Source organism: Blennius ocellaris, assembly GCF_963422515.1.
Source record: "Blennius ocellaris genome assembly, chromosome: 24".
Lineage (NCBI taxonomy): Eukaryota > Metazoa > Chordata > Actinopteri > Blenniiformes > Blenniidae > Blennius > Blennius ocellaris.
The window spans coordinates 14,331,149-14,352,907 of NC_137673.1; the positions used below are offsets into that span (position 1 = coordinate 14,331,149).

The window sequence follows — 21,759 nt, forward strand, 5'->3', positions numbered from 1 at the left end:
AGTTACAAAGCGAGAAGGTGAAAGGGAATCTCTCCATGTAGCCCAGTACCACAGAAATCACCCGTTTTTGACTGACAATCTCAATTAATCGAGTGAAATCCCGCTGCGGCGAGTGGCGAGAATGGCAAGATCGATACATTTTTGCCATTGTATTGAGATACGGAACGAGAAATGTAACTAATTACTTTTACTGCTGATGTTGTAATAATCCGGAAAGTGGTTATATTCGGCAACATGTTGCCTCTTTGTTCGTCTTCTTCAAAAGCAATTGGGGCCAATATGAAGGAAGGACTATTAGTATTGCAAATAGTACTAGGATCAATGGTGTTTTATAGTTTTGGCCACTTACCATACATATTTTGTAAATAACAGATGATAGGACAGCGGTACTCCATGTTTATTAAGCTTATTTCGAGCAGTTTTTGAGGTTAAATATGTGCGATTTTGCTCAGTTTCGTGCCACTTTTTGAGTTATTTGATCGGATATTTGGCTTTTAACCCTTCGGGGCCTGAAAGCATTTTGTGCCGTTTTTCACTACAATTGATTTTTCCTTTATATCTCAGATTATAAAATCCTTAAACCTTGCGCCTTTTTTGGTGTCATTTTGTTCAGGACAACCTCATAAATGCATTTCTGAAGTATTTTCATCACTTTGGCATACTGTATTAAAACAGTGGATCTAAAAACACCATAAAATTACAAATTCTGGTGGTAAAAACAGATTTATTGACTATAAAAGTCACAGACATGGTAAACGAATCATTTTGTTTACTTGTAAAGTAAATCTAAACTATAATGAACTAAAATGTATCAAAACAGGATTGAACCAACAGTTCTACAGATATTTACAGTGAAATAGAAACTGTAATGCACAATTTTCAAAAAATTGCACAATTAAAAAAAAATAATGGCACGGTTTTCAAAAAGTGACACGATTTTGAAAAAATTGCACGATTTTCAAAAAATTGGCACGATTTTCAAAAAATTGGCAATATTTTCAAAAAGTTTCACAAGTTTCAAAAAGTTGAAATAGTTGAAAACGTTAAAAAAAAGTGCAAACAGTTGAAAAAGTAGAAAAAAGTAGGAAAAGTTAACAAAAGTGTAAAAAGTTGAAAAGTTAAAAAAGTTGAAAAGGTGTCAGTTGAAAATGTTACAACAAGTTGAAAAAGTGTCAAAAAGTTGCAAAAGTTTCAAAAAGTTGAAACAGTTGAAAAAGTTGAAACATTTGAAAAAGTTGAAACAGTTTAAAAGTTGAACAAACAGTTCTGTACAGATATTTACAGTGAAATAGAAGCACTGCCTCAGGCGTTTTTGTAAAACTATTTACAAAAGGGTCACACATATTTTTCCTCATATCTTTCATTTGGGCGATCAACATCATTTAAAAACCAGCTTGTAGTTTTATATCTGCACTTTGGACACGGATTGAAACACTGGACCAGACGACGCTGCGCTGTGACGCTACTGCCTTTTCAGACGCTCATGTGACGAGGACGCGCCGGTGCGTCCGCCGGCCCCAGAGGGTTATTATCGCCCATCAGTGCACTCACCCACATTCCCCCGCAATCTCCCACATATCGCCCATATTTTCCCCCACTATATTATGAATTAAACCCAAATATGCTAATTACAGCTAATTCGAGCACTGAAACTAGCTTAGCAATGCTAGCGCTTATTTGTCCCAGTGTGGAAACAGAGGCTAGCATTGCTAAGCTAGTTTCGGGCGCTAGAATTCCGCAGTCTGGAAACAAACTTTACTTTAATACCTGGCTAAATTGTTAGCCGCTCTGCTATCCGCCATGTCGCCGGTCCGCACCAAAATGGCCGCCGACGGCCGCGCTAGCTAGCTACGATCAGACCAGTTTGTCATCTTATCACAGTTATCGCAAAAATATGCGACGTTGGCTCAAAATTACATTGAGTCTGAATACATGACGTAGGGATGGTTAATGCTAAATGTCAACCATGACTTCCCACATGGAAAGAACCTATATGAGGATATATGCACATATATGACAACATACATGCTGCATATATGCACATATATGACAATATATATGCTGCATATATGCACACAAATGCTGCATATATGTACATATATGTGCATAAAATATAGGAAAATGTAGGGAAAATATATGTACATATATGTGTGTATATGTGCATATGTGTACATACGCATACATATATGCACATATATGTACGTATATGTGCATATATGTTCATATATGTACATAAAATATAGGAAAACTTTTATATATGTCACATATATTCAAAACCTATATCAAAACCTATATTGAAAACATATGTTTATATAGGTTCTTTCCATGTGGGTTTCACTGACATTCATATTTTAAATCGACAGGTATTTCTGTTAAAAGTAACTAAAAACGTAAATTCCATCCAACGTAACTCATTTATTTTAAAAGGCAAATAATCCATTACTACGTTAGGTAACTAGTAATCAGATTACTTTTTCACACAGAAAAGCAAGCTGGCCCAAACTGTAAATTCTGTACAATGTCGCTTCTGACCCCACATGGAAAGAACCTATACGAGGACATATGTGCATATATGAAACCTATAAGCAGTTTATATGCACATATATGCTGCATACATGCATATATATGCCACATATAGGCAAAATGGACTTGCATATAGGTGAATATACAGGCCATATAGGTCTCCTGTACTGCTTCTTTATTTCCACATATACATATATATATATATATATATATATATATAGCCCATATCTCACTTTGGCAACTGTCATATATCATCAAGGCAAGAACTAAGAACTAGCTAAAAAACAATTATGTAAGAAGAACATATACGTGCATATATGCACACATATATACGTGCATATATGTACCTCTATAGGTAACTGTATGCACGTATATGTGTACATATATGTGCATTTGTGTACATATAACATAGGAAAATGGCCAATTTTATATATGTCACATATATGTGCACGTGTGTACATATATGCGCAAATATGTACATATATGTGCATAAAATATAGGAAAATGTAGGAAAAAATATATATAAATATACATATATGTGCATAAAATAAAGGAAAATGTAGGAAAAATATATGTACATATAAAGTGCAGAAAATATAGGAAAATGTAGGAAAAATATCTGTACATATATGTGCGTATATGTGCATATATGTACATACGCATACATATATGCACATATATGTACATATATGTGCGTATATGTGCATATATGTACATAAAATATAGGAAAATAGCCAATTTTATGTATGTTACATATATTAAAAACCTACATTAAAACATATGTTTATATAGGTTCTTTCCATGTGGGACTCCTCCGTGGATCTATTTCATCGGCGCTTCCTTTATTCAGCGACGTTTCATCTGGAAACAAACGGTGCACCCCCACAGTCGTAAAACGGCAAATTTCTTTAAAAAAAAAAAAAAAAAAAAAAAAAAAAATGAGCGCTCTGATTGCCTAGCGAGGGAGCTCATTATGATTTTAGCTGCGCTCGTTACAATCAGATGGAAGCTGACCTTTTGTCTTCCAGAGGGCCTGTAGGGCTTTTTAAAAAAGTGGAATAGCTCGATTTTTTTTAACGGTGGATGGGAAACATCTGTGGGAGGTTGATGATAATATTTCACGAAACTTCCATGTTTAGTTTGGTTCTCAGAAAGTATACAGATGGGGGGGGGGGGGGGGAAGGACAAATTAGAAAAGAAAGGGAACAATTCACACACACTTTTCTGACGTGTTCCAGGACGATCGTCAACTTGACTTTTCTGTCGTATTGCGAAGCGGCGTTGCTTCTGGACGACGAGGATAAATGGACAAAAGTTTCCCCAACAATTGAACCCACCAAAGCTCGTTAACGTGATTAACCCTTGAGTGGCATTGTGGGGAAAAAACGTCCACTAGGTGTCATTTCTCCTCTTAATTTGATCAAAACTTTCACTGTTTTGGCTCAAATGACATGATTTTTGATGAGGAAGCTTTACTTTTACATGCAATTTAAAAATTTGATTTAAAAAATTTTCACCCGGTCAATAATACACTGTCGGAAAAAAAAACTTCCTTATGTGGCGTTGGTGGCTGTTTTCATCCACTCACTTTGACCCCTGTAAAAATATATCAGATAAATATTTGTTCAAAAATTTTTGGCATAAATCTGTTAATCAACCTCAGTCCTGATCAAAACTACCAAATATTAAAAAATAATAATTCAAAATGAACCTTTAAATGCCCATTTAGAAGATAAAGGCACTGAAATGGGAAGAAATACACACAAAATGACTCATTTTCAATATAAAATGTGATTGGATATTGGATTTTTTTTACATGTTATTACAGTCTTGGAAATGTCAAAGATTAGTAATGTAATTATCTTTGAAGCATATTTAGTTTTTGTGCAAAATCAGATTTTCAAAAAAACTCCCTTTGGTGGCTGTTTTCATCCACAGCTGTAAAAATACATCAGATAAATATTTTATTTCAATTTTTTTTTTACATAAATCTGTTAATCAACCTCAGTCCTGATACCAAAAAGTATTGCTTTTTTTAAATTAACCTTTTAAATGCCAATTTAGAAGATAAAGTCACTGATATGGGAAAAATATTTTGACAAAATTTTACAATTTTGTGTTTTTTTCCCTCCCAAAATCAGTGCCTTCATCTTCTAAATGGGCATTTAAAGGGTTAATTTTTACTATTTAAAAAAAGAAATTTGGTAGTTTTGATCAGGACTGAGGTTGGTTAACAGATTTATGCAAAAAAAAAGTTGAAAAAAATATTCTTCTGATATAATTTTACGGCCGTCAAAGTGAGTGGATGAAAACAGCCACGGACGACAAATAGGGGCGTTTTTTGGAACGCCACACAAAGGGTTAACTGAGAAAATTAGACATAGTTGGGTGTTGTCCTCCGTGCGTCTAGTGACTGAAGAGGAAAAAAAAAAAAAACTGCAGGACTGCAGCGAGTCAATAATGATTGAATTCATGGGAAAGTGTCATTTGTAAATGTCAATGCGAAAGTCATGAGGTTTATAGACTGAAAGGCTGGAGTCGCCCTAATTATCCACATGGAAAGAACCTATATAAACATATATGTTTCAATATAGGTTTTGATATAGGTTTTGAATATATGTGACATATATAAAATTGGCCGTTTTCCTATATTTTATGCACATATATGTACATATATGTATGCGTATGTACATATATGCACATATACATACAGATATGTTTCCTACATTTTCCTATATTTTATGCACATATATGTACATATAATTTTCCTACCTTTCCCTATATTTTATGCACACATATGTACATATATGTACATATATGTGCATATATCCCACTGTGTCCCACTATAACACATGGGCATATATGTACATATATGTGCATACATGTACATATATGTACATATATGTGCATATATGTACATAAAATATAGGAAACCGGCCAATTTTATATATGTCACATATATTCAAAACCTATATCAAAACCTATATTAAAACATGTATGTTTATATAGGTTCTTTCCATGTGGGAAAAAACTCTGAAGGATATTGGAATTGGACTGTTTTGGGAGGTAGAACCAAACGCATCGGGAATTGATCAATGCTAGGAAAGTTAGAACTACGATCTTTACTACGTCTATCAAATAATCCCAGTCCTTTAGGATTTCAGGCCCCCTTGATGTTCAACTTGTCTCATTTGACATGCAAAAGTAAAGTACAACCCCAGACGCTGTTCATCTACCAGCCTATCATTTCATGCTTTGATGCATCAAAGCTTTGAGGCTTTGATGTGTCCATTCACCATACTACATACATACTCTATTCTGGGAAGAGCTCCGGGAATTTGGGCGGCAGGAACACTGACATTGAGCAAAGCCAGGCACAGATTGGAAAAGTCACTAACTGTCAATATTTTGCATTCATTCCATCCATAAGTACTTCATGCAGATTAGTACTGCAGGGCTTTGGGTATTGATACCGATCACATTGGATATTAGGAACAAGTACTTCCTTTGGCAGGTCGCTATGAATCAATGAGTCAATCAAATAGTCCTTCAATAAAACTATCTAGGCATTCATATTGTAGGTAATTGGTTGTAATTTAATCCATCCATCCATCCATCCATCCATCCATCCTTCTACTGGTTCATCCATTCATCCATCCATCCATGTTGTGCTAGTGGGTTGTAGTTAATCCATACATCCACCCACTTACTAGTTCATTCATCTATCCATCCATCCATAAATCTACTGGTTCATCCATTCATCCATCCATAAATCTACTGGTTCATCCATCCACCCGTCTATCCATCCATCCATCTATCCATCCACTGGTTCTTTCCATTCATCTATCCATCCATATTGTGCAAGTGGGTTGCAATTAATTAATTCAGCCATTCATCCATATTGTGCTAGTGGGTTACAATTCATCCATCCATCCATATTGTGCTAGTGGGTTACAATTCATCCATCCATCCATCCATCCATATTATGCTAGTGGGTTGCAATTAATCCATCCATCCATCCATATTGTGCTAGTGGGTTGCAATTAATCCATCCATCCATCCATTCATCCATCCATATTGTGCTAGTAGGTTCCAATTCATCCATCCATCCATATTGTGCTAGTGGTTTACAATTCATCCATCCATCCATATTGTGCTAGTGGGTTACAATTCATCCATCCATCCATCCATCCATATTGTGCTAGTGGGTTACAATTCATCCATCCATCCATATTGTGCTAGTGGGTTACAATTCATACATCCATCCATCCATCCATATTGTGCTAGTGGGTTACAATTCATCCATCCATCCATATTGTGCTAGTGGGTTACAATTCATACATCCATCCATCCATCCATATTGTGCTAGTGGGTTACAATTCATCCATCCATCCATATTGTGCTAGTGGGTTACAATTCATCCATCCATCCATCCATCCATATTGTGCTAGTGGGTTGCAATTAATCCATCCATCCATCCATCCATCCATCCATCCATCCATCCATCCATCCATATTGTGCTAGTGGGTTCCAATTAATCCATCCATCTATCCATCCATCCATCCATATTGTGCTAGTGGGTTGCAATTAATCCATCCATCCATCCATCCATCCATCCATCCATCCATATTGTGCTAGTGGGTTCCAATTAATCCATCCATCTATCCATCCATCCATCCATCCATATTGTGCTAGTGGGTTCCAATTAATCCATCCATCTACCCATCCATCCATCCATATTATGCTAGTGGGTTGCAATTAATCCATCCATCCATATTGTGCTAGTGGGTTCCAATTCATCCATCCATCCATCCATTCATCCATCCATATTGTGCTAGTGGGTTACAATTAATCCATCCATCCATCCATCCATCCATGCATATTGTGCTAGTGGGTTGCTATTCATCTATTCATTCATGGTATTCATTCACCATTGCATCAACCATCTCTAATCCATCCCAGGTTCATGTTGTGGACGACTTCAGCCAACATCATCATTTCCAGTTGGCACTCGGCTGAGAAAAAACCCGTCTTTGTGTTGTGTGTGAGGAGAGAGCGAACTACTGCAACGCTGTTCGGCTTCACAAAGTTCAAAGCACAAAAGAAAATGAAAAAAAAAAAAGGAGAGATGTTACAAGGTCCACTACTTATGAGCTGTCGGGGCTGAAATCGACCTTCCAACATGCTGGAAAACCATCCGATTGCATCCCGGATTGTTGAAAGGCCAAACGGAGGCACGTTCCCACCTGCAGACTGACTGCATGCGCTAGGAAATCCACAGAGATGCTCGCTTTGAAGGGTACATTTCTTCAAAGGGGGGAAAAAAAGCATAAATACTGCTTCCTCTGTCATGACCTGATCATCAATCACGTTTTGCCTTCTGTTTTGGAAGTAGATGGAGAGATTAAGACGATCCCCCCCCCCCCCCACTGTGGATGACATTTTGAGGCTGGGCGAGTTAGAATGATTTACGACGTCGCACAGCACTCCAAAAAAAAAAAAAAAAAGAGCCTAAGTACTGCAAAGTTAGTGTCGGCAGTGGAACGTAGCGGCTTTCGCTAACTGTCCCGTCATCTTTCATCCGCTCCCCCACATCCAAAAAAATAAAGCTCTCGAAGCTGCAACTACTGAAGAAAACAGTAAGATCAAGCATCAGTCAAAGACGGCGTGTCGATCCAGAACTGTATGACCCCCCCCCAAAAAAAAAAAAAAAACCCCCAAAGAAACGTGTATAACGAGATGATCTGCATTTCCCGCGGCAAATGCATGATGGTGTGAATGCTGCTGGCAAACTGTAATGCTAACTGCGGCAGGAAGACTGTAATGCTTTGTCCTGGCGGCCCGTATCTGGTCTGGAGTGACAGTTTAAACTTGTGCAACTTTTTTGAAAACTGCAACTTTTTGAAACGTTGAAAAAGTGTCAAACAGTTGAAAAAAGTTGAAAAGGTTTCAAAAAGTTGAACAAGTTGAAAAAGTGTCAAACAGTTGGAAAAAGTTGAAAAAGTTTCAAAAAGTTGCACAAGTTTCAAAAAGTTGCGCAAGTTTTAAAAAGTTGCGCAAGTTTCAAAAAGTTGAAACAGTTAAAAAAGTTGAGAAAGTTATAAACAGTTGAAAAAGTGTCAAACTGTTGAAAAATTGTCAGTTGTAAAAGTTTCAACAAGTTGAAAAAGTTTCAAAAAGTTGCACGTTTCAAAAAGTTGAAACAGTTGATAAAGTTGAACAGTTTGAAAGTTGAATGGTTGAAATCGGTGAAGATTTGAAGAAGTTATCGCGAGGTAAAAAATGTCTTCATCCGTTAACGTTGGAAAAAAGTTGTACAAAAGTTGAAATATTTCAAAAAGTTGACGAGATTTCAAAAAGCTAGAACTTAGCCGGAAAGTACCAAAAAAGTTGCACGATTTGATATTTGAATGGTGACGAACGGGTGAAGATTGCCAGAGTAGAAGCGATTCGAAAAACGTCCAGAATAAACAGAATAAAGATTTGAATCTCAAGAGTGTGAATGCCTTGCATTTTCAACTTGTTGAAACTTTTACAACTGACAATTTTTCAACAGTTTGACACTTTTTCAACTGTTTATAACTTTCTCAACTTTTTCAACTGTTTCAACTTTTTGAAACTTGTGCAACTTTTTGAAACTTTTTTAACTTGTTGAAACTTTCACAACTGACAATTTTTCAACCGTTTGACACTTTTTCAACTGTTTACAACTTTCTCAACTTTTTCAACTGTTTCAACTTTTTGAAACTTGTGCATCTTTTTGAAACTTTTACAACTGACAAATCTCAACAGTTTGACACTTTTTCAACTTTTTCAACTCTTCCAACTTTTTGAAACTTGCGGAACTTTTTGAAACTTGCGGAACTTTTTGAAACGTGCGCAACTTTTTTCAACTGTTTGACACTTTTTCAATGTTTCAAAAAGTTGCAGTTTTTCAAAAAGTTGCACAAGTTTAAACTCTCCCTCCAGACCAGATACGGGCCGCCAGGACAAAGCATTACAGTCTTCCTGCCGCAGGTAGCATTACAGTTTGCCAGCAGCATTCACACTAATTAAGCTGTGGATTTTTTTTGGGGGGGGGGGTTTCCTGATCCACCGCGTCAACCCCGGCGGTGACAAGCAATCCGTCTCCAACGTTGGGTTCAGGCTTAAATATTTCAGCAGACCAGAGGGGGAAAAAAAATAAATAAATCAAAGTGCTGAAGTGGCTTTCGTGTGAATTCCACCACTTAGCAATTAAAGCGGCGACTCTATCGACAAAAAAAGCTGCATGGATCAGCTCAAAGAAGCTTCATTTTCAAACAACCTGAAGCAACTGTTCTTTGTTGTTTTTTGTGCAAATGAAAGGGGAAAAAAAATCAACAGATGCAGGAACAATTTCAAGGAACTTTCGCTTTAGAAAGAAAAAGCGCGTGAACGTGGAGAGCACACTCCGAAACACAAAGAAAGCCAGCGTTTCCTTACCTGTGACCGACAGCTCCGTCGTCCTCCGGACCACAAAGTTCCCAAACGGTAGTTCACAGGTGTAATTCCCAATGTCATCTTCCCGTACTTCCTTTATGGAGAGCTTGTCTCTCCGCCTCTCGATGGTTTGCCTCCACTGCTTTGGCTTGCATTCCTTTGGATTCCCCAAAAATAAAGAGAACAGCATGGTTACGTTAACTCAGCATTTTGACATTTTTTTTAACCCTTCGGGGCCTGAAGCATTTTGTGCCATTTTCCACTACAATTGATTTTTCCTTTATATCTCAGATTATAAAATTCTTAAACCTTGCGCCTTTTTTGGTGTCATTTTGTTCAGGACAACCTCATAAATGCATTTCTGAAGTATTTTCATCACTTTGGCATACTGTATTGTTCAACTGTTGCAACTGTTTCAACTTTTTGAAACTTGTGCAACTTTTTGACACTTTTTCAACTTGTTTTAACATTTTCACCTGACACTGTTTTAACTTTTGTCAACTTTTTCAACTGTTTGACAATTTTTCAACTTTTCAACTGTTTCAACTTTATGAAACGATTTTAACTTTTCAACTTTTTCCACTTTTTTTAGCGTTTCCAACTTTTTTCTACTTTTTCAACTGTTTGACACTTTTTTTTAACTTTTTCAACTATTTCAATTTTTTGAAAATTGTGCAATTGTTTGAAAATTGTGCAACTTTTTGAAAATCGTGCAATTTTTTAAAAATCGTGCAATTTTTGGAAAATTGTGTATTACAGTTTGCCAGTAGCATTCACACTATCATGCATTTTCCGCGGGAAATGCAGATCATCTAGTCTGTACATTGTCTGCTGCAGGCAGAGCGAGAGCTAATTGTGCCCTCTGTACTGACTGACAGGTGTGGTTAAAAGTTCAATGGTTGAAATCGGTGAAGATTTGAAGAACTTATAGCTAGTTAAAAATGTCTCCATCCGTTAACATTGGAAAAAAAGTTGCACAAAAGTTGAAATATTTCAAAGAGTTGACGAACTGTGTTAAACAAAATGGTTTGTAGTTTTTCTCCACAATAGAGTCGTCATATAAAGGAATAAAATGAAACACAGATCAACAAAAGTGAATTGAATTTAGTACAGCTTCCTGCTTTTAAAGTACTTACAGATACGTGAACAGTGAACATAAGAACATTATACCACACCTGTCAGTCAGTACAGAGGGCACAATTAGCTCTCGCTCTGCCTGCAGCAGACAATATACAGACTAGATGATCTGCATTTCCCGCGGAAAATGCATGATAGTGTGAATGCTACTGGCAAACTGTAATGCACAATTTTCCAAAAATTGCACGATTTTTAAAAACTTGCACGATTTTCAAAAAGTTATACAATTTTCAAAAAATTGCACAATTTTCAAAAAAATTTACGATTTTCACAAAGTTTAACAAGTTTCAAAAAGTTGAAATAGTTGAAAAAGTTAAAAAAGTGTCAAACAGTTGAAAAAGTAGAAAAAAGTTGGAAACGCTAAAAAAAGTGGAAAAAGTTGAAAAGTTAAAATCGTTTCATAAAGTTGAAACAGTTGAAAAGTTGAAAAATTGTCAAACAGTTGAAAAAGTTGACAAAAGTTAAAACAGTGTCAGTTGAAAATGTTAAAACAAGTTGAAAAAGTGTCAAAAAGTTGCACAAGTTTCAAAAAGTTGAAACAGTTGCAACAGTTGAACAGTTTAAAAGTTCAATGGTTGAAATCGGTGAAGATTTGAAGAACTTATAGCGAGTTAAAAATGTCTCCATCCGTTAACATTGGAAAAAAAGTTGCACAAAAGTTGAAATATTTCAAAGAGTTGACGAACTGTGTTAAACAAAATGGTTTGTAGTTTTTCTCCACAATAGAGTCGTCATATAAAGGAATAAAATGAAACACAGATCAACAAAAGTGAATTGAATTTAGTACAGCTTCCTGCTTTTAAAGTACTTACAGATACGTGAACAGTGAACATAAGAACATTATACCACACCTGTCAGTCAGTACAGAGGGCACAATTAGCTCTCGCTCTGCCTGCAGCAGACAATATACAGACTAGATGATCTGCATTTCCCGCGGAAAATGCATGATAGTGTGAATGCTACTGGCAAACTGTAATGCACAATTTTCCAAAAATTGCACGATTTTTAAAAACTTGCACGATTTTCAAAAAGTTATACAATTTTCAAAAAATTGCACAATTTTCAAAAAAATTTACGATTTTCACAAAGTTTAACAAGTTTCAAAAAGTTGAAATAGTTGAAAAAGTTAAAAAAGTGTCAAACAGTTGAAAAAGTAGAAAAAAGTTGGAAACGCTAAAAAAAGTGGAAAAAGTTGAAAAGTTAAAATCGTTTCATAAAGTTGAAACAGTTGAAAAGTTGAAAAATTGTCAAACAGTTGAAAAAGTTGACAAAAGTTAAAACAGTGTCAGTTGAAAATGTTAAAACAAGTTGAAAAAGTGTCAAAAAGTTGCACAAGTTTCAAAAAGTTGAAACAGTTGCAACAGTTGAACAGTTTAAAAGTTCAATGGTTGAAATCGGTGAAGATTTGAAGAACTTATAGCGAGTTAAAAATGTCTCCATCCGTTAACATTGGAAAAAAACTTGCACAAAAGTTGAAATATTTCAAAAAGTTGACGAACTGTGTTAAACAAAATGGTTTGTACTTTTTCTCCACAATACAGTCGTATAACCACACCTGTCAGTCAGCACAGAGGGCACAATTAGCTCTCTCTCCCTGCAGCAGACAATGAGGGGGAGGGGCAAACTTTTTTTAAATAAAGTTGATTAAAACCCCCTTTTTAACCCTTAAATGAATAATGTGGTCCTCATACACATCTCAAAACATGGCTGCTACAACTTCATGAGGTTTTTAAAAGAATTCAGTGGCTTTTTCATCAATTAATTAGAAATAAAGGAGAGAGAGGTTCAGCACATCTTACCGGACACATGCAGCTCCAACACGTGCGCCACCAATTCATGTCCCCCCCACAACAACAGGTAAGAGGAACTATTTAATTAACTTTACACACAACCAATAAATTAAAATACTACTGAGGCAGTCTCTTATATTAATTCATGAGGCTGAAAATACAATGTCATTTTGAGAACGTTCTCAAATAAAACCAAATAATATTTCAATATAAAATATTTACTCAGCTAGAGAAGCATCAGTTGCTTGATTGAAAGCAGAGATTTCATTAAATCAACATGTAGTAATATTGTCTAGTATTGTGAACAGATGCAGATGTTTACTGAACTTTATTTTTATTTTTTTAACTTTTTATTTTAATTTTTCCGTTTTTCTTCTTGACAGTAAACACAACGAAAGAACAAAACAGCAACACCAACACTATATAAAAAAAAAAAATAATAATAATTATAGCACAGAAAAAGCAAACAATTAATAATAATAATAAAAAATAATAATAAATTGTGCTCACATTGACAATATTAATAAGACAAGGTCATTTAGCCTCATTTATTATTATTATTCTAATAATTTATTTATTATGTATTTATTTATTTTTGCTTAAAATACAATCAATTATTGATGCACTGAACTTTATAAGGCGCAAATTAATTTTGCATCGTGGTCCAGACCAGTGTTTTTCAACCTTTTTGAGCGAACGCACACTTTTTTGTTTGGAAACCCACATGGAAATAACCTATATAAACATATATGTTTTAATATAGGTTTTGATATAGGTTTTGGATATATGTGACATATATAAAATTGGCCATTTTCCTATATGTTATGCACATATAGGTACATATATGCACATATATGTGCATAAAATATAGGACATATATGCACATACAGGTACATATATGCGCATATATATGCCTATATGCGCATATATTTGCATTAATGTACCTATATGTGCATATAGGTACATATATGTGCATATATGTCCTATATTTTCTGAACATATATGTGCATATATGTACCTATATGTGCATATAGGTACATATATGTACCTATATGTGCATAAAATATAGGAAAAAAACCAATTTTATATATGTCACATATATTCAAAACCTATATCAAAAAATATATTAAAACATATATGTATATATAGGTTCTTTCCATGTGGGTTTCCATGTGGGGACAGTTGCCAAAGTGAGCTATGGGCTATATATATATATACATATATGTGCGCATATATGCACACCTATATGTGCGCATATATGCACACCTATAGGCGCAAATATGCACCTCAATTTTCCTATACGTGGCACATATACGCATAGATGCAGCATATATGCAGCATATATATTGTCATATATGTGCATATATCCTCATATAGGTTCTTTCCATGTGGGAAAATCTGGAGGCGCAGTGTTGAAAAACACTGGTCTAGACAACTCAAAAATAATGTCTATGTATGTGGACGTTAAATTATGTTAAAGTCTTTGGGTATTGGCTGGTTTTTTTTTCTAAATAACTGTTCTTTCACTTGCCCCCATTTCACACTTTCCATATTTTTGTCCCTTTCGCCATCATCACAGCCACACAATTAATTTCTCTTCCTTCTGTTCTGATATAAATAAATTGTGCCTTTGTATCTTAATAGATTTTAAGGGTTCAGTCCCACATGGAAAGAACCTATATAAACATATATGTTTTAATATAGGTTTTGAATATATGTGACATATATAAAATTGGCCATTTCCCTATATTTTATGTACATATAGGTACATACGTGTACATATAAGTACATATATGTACCTATATGCGCATATATGTACCTATATGTGCATATATGTAGACACATGCGCATATATACGTATATATGTACATAAAATATAGGAAAATGGCCAATTTTATATATGTCACATATTTTCAAAACCTATATCAGAACCTATATTAAAACATATATGTTTATATAGGTTCTTTCCATGTGGGGAAATAAAGAAGCAGTACAGGAGACCTATATGGCCTGTATATTCACATATATGCACCTCAATTTTGCCTATATGTGGCATATATGTGCATATATATTGTCGTATATATGTGCATATATGCAGCATTTATGTGCATATATGTGCATATATCCTCATATAGGTTCTGTCCATGTGGGGTGCTGGGCCCAAATTCTCTTCTACAGTATTATTTATCCTCTCTATGCTGACGACATCGAAATGTTCTTTCAAAACGTCAAACTTTTTTGAATGGGCTACTTTACACTACTTCCTGTCCGACATAAAGCTTTGCCTAAATGTAACGGTTTGAGCATCACTGCAAACTGTCGGTTCAGAATATCATTTGGATGATTACCTTCGCCAACAAAAGTTGGGCGACCTAGAAGGTTATGGTTTCGTCATGCATGCATGCATTTGCCAACTTTTCGCAAAAACTACTCAACTGCATGAAATTTTCAGGGATGATTTGTCATCATCCAAGGACCAATCAAATAGATTTTGGGACATTAACGGACAAAAAAAATGTCCAAATAAATTAAAATGTATTCGATTTTCCATATAAAGCGGAAGAGAGGCACCTCGTGGAGGAGATCAAAGGAGATCTGTGTCTGTTGCCACGGAGACGCTCCCTGCTTGGTGTTTCACATGGTGATGTAGCTACCTGACCTGCCGACGCTATCATGCTAGTGATGCCCACTCGGTTCCACAAACAAATGTGGCGTTGACAAAGGTCCGCGCTCTACCGAGTATAGCTCTAGTTGTAAGTCTTTTCGCTTGATTCAACCAATCAGCTGTGGACTATTCTGTTGGAGCACCGGCTTCATTGATCAGCTGAATACAAATACAAAGAGGCTTTTAATTAACTTGCTTTACGTTGTGTCGTGTGGTTTTTGTGTGTCTTATTGTGAAGCACTTTATGGATTTATCTGTGAGAGGTTCTATACCCACATGGAAAGAACCTATATAGACATATATGTTTTAATATAGGTTTTGAATATATGTGACATATATAAAATTGGCTGTTTTCCTATATTTTATGTACATATATGTACATACATGCGCATATATGTGCATATATATGCACGTATATGCGCATATATGTATGTATATGTGCATATATGCGCATAGAAACACACACAGCCCATGTGCGTATATGCGCATGTATGTGCACATACATGTACATATATGCACATGTATGTACATATATGTGCGCATATGCGCGTATATGTACATATGCACGCATATGTGTACATACATGTGCATATATGCAGCATAGATATATTGTCATAAATGTGCATATATGCAGCATTTATGTGCATATATGCAGCATTTATGTGCATATATGTGCATATAGGTTTCATATATGTGCATATATCCTCGTATAGGTTCTTCCCATGTGGGTATAAATAAGATAAATACTCATTTACAATCGAGACCTTCCATTTGAATGTCTTGTTTATATGTTGGGGATGAGGAAGTGTGAGTGTTGCACTCGGAGCCCCTCCCACAGGCGTCTCACCGTGTGAAAAAAGTAAGGCGGGAATCTCGGAGGTGATAGCCTCTTGTGAAACAAATCATATACATGTGTGGACAAAGTGAGAAAGAGAGTTGTGTGAGTGGGCGTGAGACTGTCACACACACTCTCGCAAAAGAAACTCTATTGTGTAGCGTGCAGTCTGTGATTCGCCAATATTATCGAATTTCGCAGGGTCTGTTTGGATTTCGGAGCAGGTAATCTGTGAAATCCGTCCTGTTCGTGTGTGTGTGTGTGTGTGTGTGTGTGCGTGTGTGCGTGTGTGTGTGTGTGCGTGCGTGCGAGAGAGAATCCGTGCCATTTGATGAATGGACCAGTGTGATACTGAGCGGGTGTGATTGGCTGCTAGTTTCATTCAAGCCCCGGTGAGCTCATCGGTTATACCCACATGGAAAGAACCTATATGAGGGTATATGCACATATATGAAACCTATATGCAGCATATATGTGCATATATGCAGCATATATGACAATATATATGCTGCATATATGCATATATATGTTGCATATATGTGCATATATGACAATATATATGCTGCACATATGTACATATATGACAATATATATGCTGCACATATGCACATATATGACAAGATATACTGCACATATGCACATAAATGCTGCATATATGCACATATAGGACAATATATGCTGCATGTATGTAAATATATGCTGCATATATGCACATAAATGATGCATATTTGCACATATATGACAATATATACTGCATATATGCACATACATGCTGCATATATGCACATATATGACCATATATGCTGCATGTATGTACATATATGCTGCATATATATGTTGCATATATGTGCATATATGACAATATATATGCTGCATATATGCACATAAATGATGCATATATTCTGCATATATGCACATATATGACAATATATACTGCATATATGCACATAAATGCTGCATATATGCACATATATGACCATATATGCTGCATGTATGTACATATATGCTGCATATATGCACATATATTACCATATATGTACATAAAATATAGGAAAACGGCCAGTTTAATATATTTCACATATATTCAAAACCTATATCAAAACATATATGCTTATATAGGTTCTTTCCACGTAGGTAAGAACGACTCAGACTAGAACTGGAGCGCGGTGCGCAGCAACACAGCCTCAGATATTTCCTGTCTGTGCAGTGCTTTGCTACATAGGTGGTGAGTGTGAGGTAAGTGGCCTCGCAGAGAAGAAACCTTCTTTTTTTTTGGGGGGGGGGGGGGGGGGGGGGATTTGGGCTGGAGAATACCTGAGGCGAGAGAAACTGGGGGCATTGGCGGGTTTTCCTCCCAGAATTCAATCAGTCCTCTTAACGAAACGGAAGCCAATAAACCAGAGGTTGGGAAGCCGACAGTCGCTATCTGCTATTTTAATTTGATTCCGCCGGGGGGGGGGAGAGTGAAGGCATGTGGCCACCTAATCCAGTACAGCTTCCTGATGAATTGGCTCAGGAGCGGCTTGTTGGACAATGGAAATCTCCAGGGATCAGTTCCACCCCTCCAACACAAAAAATTACTTTAGTTTTTTAAACTATAGCATTCTACAACTAAAATGAACAAATAAACCTGTTGTTGCACTCATGTAGTACCAGTTTATCACCACTAGATGATGTATTGAGCTAGTTTATCACTTAGATTGTGCTGAAAACCGGTAAAATTCAGCTTAAACAAAAAATTTGCAGGGTAATCCATTATTGGACTCGTGTAGTACCAGTTTATCACCACTGGATGGTGTATTGAGATAGTTTATCACTTAGATTGTTCAGAAAATAGGTAAAATTCAGCTTAAAATGATGCCTATGGAGCAGAAACAACAAAAAAACAACAGGGTAATCCATTATTGCACTCGTGTAGTACCAGTTTACCACCACTAGATGGTGTATTGAGATAGTTTATCACCTAGATTGTTCAGAAAATAGGTAAAATTCAGCTTAAAAAATGCTTAAAATGATGCCTATGTAGCGGATACAATGAAAATCAACAAATTAACCTGTTATTGCACTTGTGTAATACCAGTTTATCACCACTGGATGGTGTATTGAGCTAGTTTATCACCTAGATTGTTCAGAAAATAGGTAAAATTCAGCTTAAAAATGCTTAAAATGAAGTCTATGTAGCGGATACAACGAAAATCAACAAATTAACCTGTTATTGCACTTGTGTAATACCAGTTTATCACCACTGGATGGTGTATTGAGCTAGTTTATCACTTAGATTGTTCAGAAAATAGGTAAAATTCAGCTTAAAAAATGCTTAAAATGAAGCCTATGTAGCGGATACAACGAAAATCAACAAATTAACCTGTTATTGCACTTGTGTAATACCAGTTTTTCACCACTAGATGGTGTATTGAGATAGCTTATCACCTAGATTGTTCAGAAAATAGGTAAAATTCAGCTTAAAAATGCTTAAAATGAAGTCTATGTAGCGGATACAACGAAAATCAACAAATTAACCTGTTATTGCACTTGTGTAATACCAGTTTATCACCACTAGATGATGTATTGAGCTAGTTTATCACTTAGATTGTGCTGAAAATAGGTCAAATTCAGCTTAAAAAATGCTTAAAATGATGCCTATGTAGCGGATACAACAAAAAATGACAGGGTAATCCATTATTGGACTCGTGTAGTACCAGTTTATCACCACTAGATGATGTATTGAGCTAGTTTATCACTTAGATTGTTCAGAAAATAGGTAAAATTCAGCTTAAAAAATGCTTAAAATGAAGCCTATGTAGCGGATACAACGAAAATCAACAAATTAACCTGTTATTGCACTTGTGTAGTACCAGTTTATCACCACTAGATGGTGCATTGAGCTAGTTTATCACTTAGATTGTTCAGAAAATAGGTAAAATTCAGCTTAAAAAATGCTTAAAATGAAGCCTATGTAGCGGATACAACGAAAATCAACAAATTAACCTGTTATTGCACTTGTGTAATACCAGTTTATCACCACTGGATGGTGTATTGAGCTAGTTTATCACTTAGATTGTGCTGAAAATAGGTCAAATTCAGCTTAAAAATGCTTAAAATGATGCCTATGTAGCGGATACAACAAAAAATGACAGGGTAATCCATTATTGCACTCGTGTAGTACCACTTTACCACCACTAGATGGTGTATTGAGCTAGTTTATCACTTAGATTGTTCAGAAAATAGGTAAAATTCAGCTTAAAAAAATGCTTAAAATGATGCCTATGTAGTGGATACAACAAAAAACAACAAATTAACCTGTTATTGCACTCATGTAGTACCAGTTTATCACCACTGGATGGTGCATTGAGATAGTTTATCACCTAGATTGTGCTGAAAATAGGTCAAATTCAGCTTAAAAAATGCTTAAAATGATGCCTATGTAGCGGATACAACAAAAAATGACAGGGTAATCCATTATTGCACTCGTGTAGTACCACTTTATCACCACTAGATGGTGTATTGAGCTAGTTTATCACTTAGATTGTTCAGAAAATAGGTAAAATTCAGCTTAAAAATTCTTAAAATGAAGCCTATGTAGCGGATACAACGAAAATCAACAAATTAACCTGTTATTGCACTTGTGTAATACCAGTTTATCACCACTGGATGGTGTATTGAGCTAGTTTATCACTTAGATTCTTCAGAAAATAGGTAAAATTCAGCTTAAAAAATGCTTAAAATGATGCCTATGTAGCGGATACAACAAAAAATGACAGGGTAATCCATTATTGCACTCGTGTAGTACCACTTTGTCACCACTAGATGGTGTATTGAGCTAGTTTATCACTTAGATTGTGCTGAAAATAGGTAAAATTCAGCTTAAAAAATGCTTAAAATGAAGCCTATGTAGCGGATACAACGAAAATCAACAAATTAACCTGTTTTTGCACTTGTGTAATACCAGTTTATCACCACTGGATGGTGTATTGAGATAGTTTATCACTTAGATTGTGCTGAAAATAAGTCAAATTCAGCTTAAAAAATGCTTAAAATGATGCCTATGTAGCGGATACAACAAAAAATGACAGGGTAATCCATTATTGCACTCGTGTAGTACCACTTTATCACCACTAAATGGTGTATTGAGCTAGTTTATCACTTAGATTGTTCAGAAAATAGGTAAAATTCAGCTTAAAAAATGCTTAAAATGAAGCCTATGTAGCGGATACAATGAAAATCAACAAATTAACCTGTTATTGCACTTGTGTAATACCAGTTTATCACCACTGGATGGTGTATTGAGCTAGTTTATCACTTAGATTGTTCAGAAAATAGGTAAAATTCAGCTTAAAAAATGCTTAAAATGAAGCCTATGTAGCGGATACAATGAAAATCAACAAATTAACCTGTTATTGCACTTGTGTAATACCAGTTTATCACCACTGGATGGTGTATTGAGCTAGTTTATCACCTAGATTGTTCAGAAAATAGGTAAAATTCAGCTTAAAAATGCTTAAAATGAAGTCTATGTAGCGGATACAACGAAAATCAACAAATTAACCTGTTATTGCACTTGTGTAATACCAGTTTATCACCACTGGATGGTGTATTGAGCTAGTTTATCACTTAGATTGTTCAGAAAATAGGTCAAATTCAGCTTAAAAAATGCTTAAAATGATGCCTATGAAGCAGAAACAACAAAAAAACAACAGGGTAATCCATTATTGTACTCGTGTAATACCAGTTTATCACCACTGGATGGTGTATTGAGCTAGTTGATCACCTAGATTGTTCAGAAAACAGGTAAAATTCAGCTTAAAATTATGCCTATGAAGCAGAAACAACAAAAAAACAACAGGGTAATCCATTATTGTACTCGTGTAATACCAGTTTATCACCACTGGATGGTGTATTGAGCTAGTTTGTCACTTATATTGTGCTGAAAACAGGTAGAATTCAGCTTAAAATGATGCCTATGAAGCAGAAACAACAAAGACTTAACAGGGTAATCCATTATTGCCCTCATGTAGTACCAGTTTATCACCACTGGATGGTGTATTGAGAGGTTATCACTTTTATTGTGCTGAAAACAGGCAGCTTAAAATTGTGAATTATTTTGCTATTAAAATAAGAGTTGAGGGCAGCCAGTGAGTCATTACAGTATCGTACCTTTTGATTGATTCGCATTCGAAGAGAAGGACGGGGTCCTTTACAAGGTCACGTCGAAGAATTCCGTTATTTTCTTCAATGGTATTGTATGGTATTCTGTATCCGTGTATATATGTACACACGTTCAGCAACCCTTTCTTATTTCCCACGGCAGCGAGAGCCAAAAGAGAACGGCGTCTACCTTGTACCACACG

General features: G+C 35.7%; 1 protein-coding gene across 1 annotated transcript in view; it reads right to left on the reverse strand.

Annotated features, from left to right (window-relative positions):
* Window positions 1-21,759, reverse strand: part of LOC308147464 (interleukin-1 receptor accessory protein-like 1-B) — a gene marked incomplete at its 3' end in the record, with an annotated part of 376,990 nt that overhangs the window by 202,797 nt on the left and 152,434 nt on the right. The window contains exons 3-4 of the mRNA XM_080519603.1: window positions 21,747-21,759; window positions 9,988-10,141 (exon numbers count right to left, since the gene is read on the reverse strand). The exon at window positions 21,747-21,759 is cut by the window's right edge and continues 174 nt beyond it. Of these exons, the coding sequence (XP_080375729.1) occupies window positions 9,988-10,141; window positions 21,747-21,759 (167 nt within the window). The remainder of the gene's footprint in view (window positions 1-9,987; window positions 10,142-21,746) is intronic.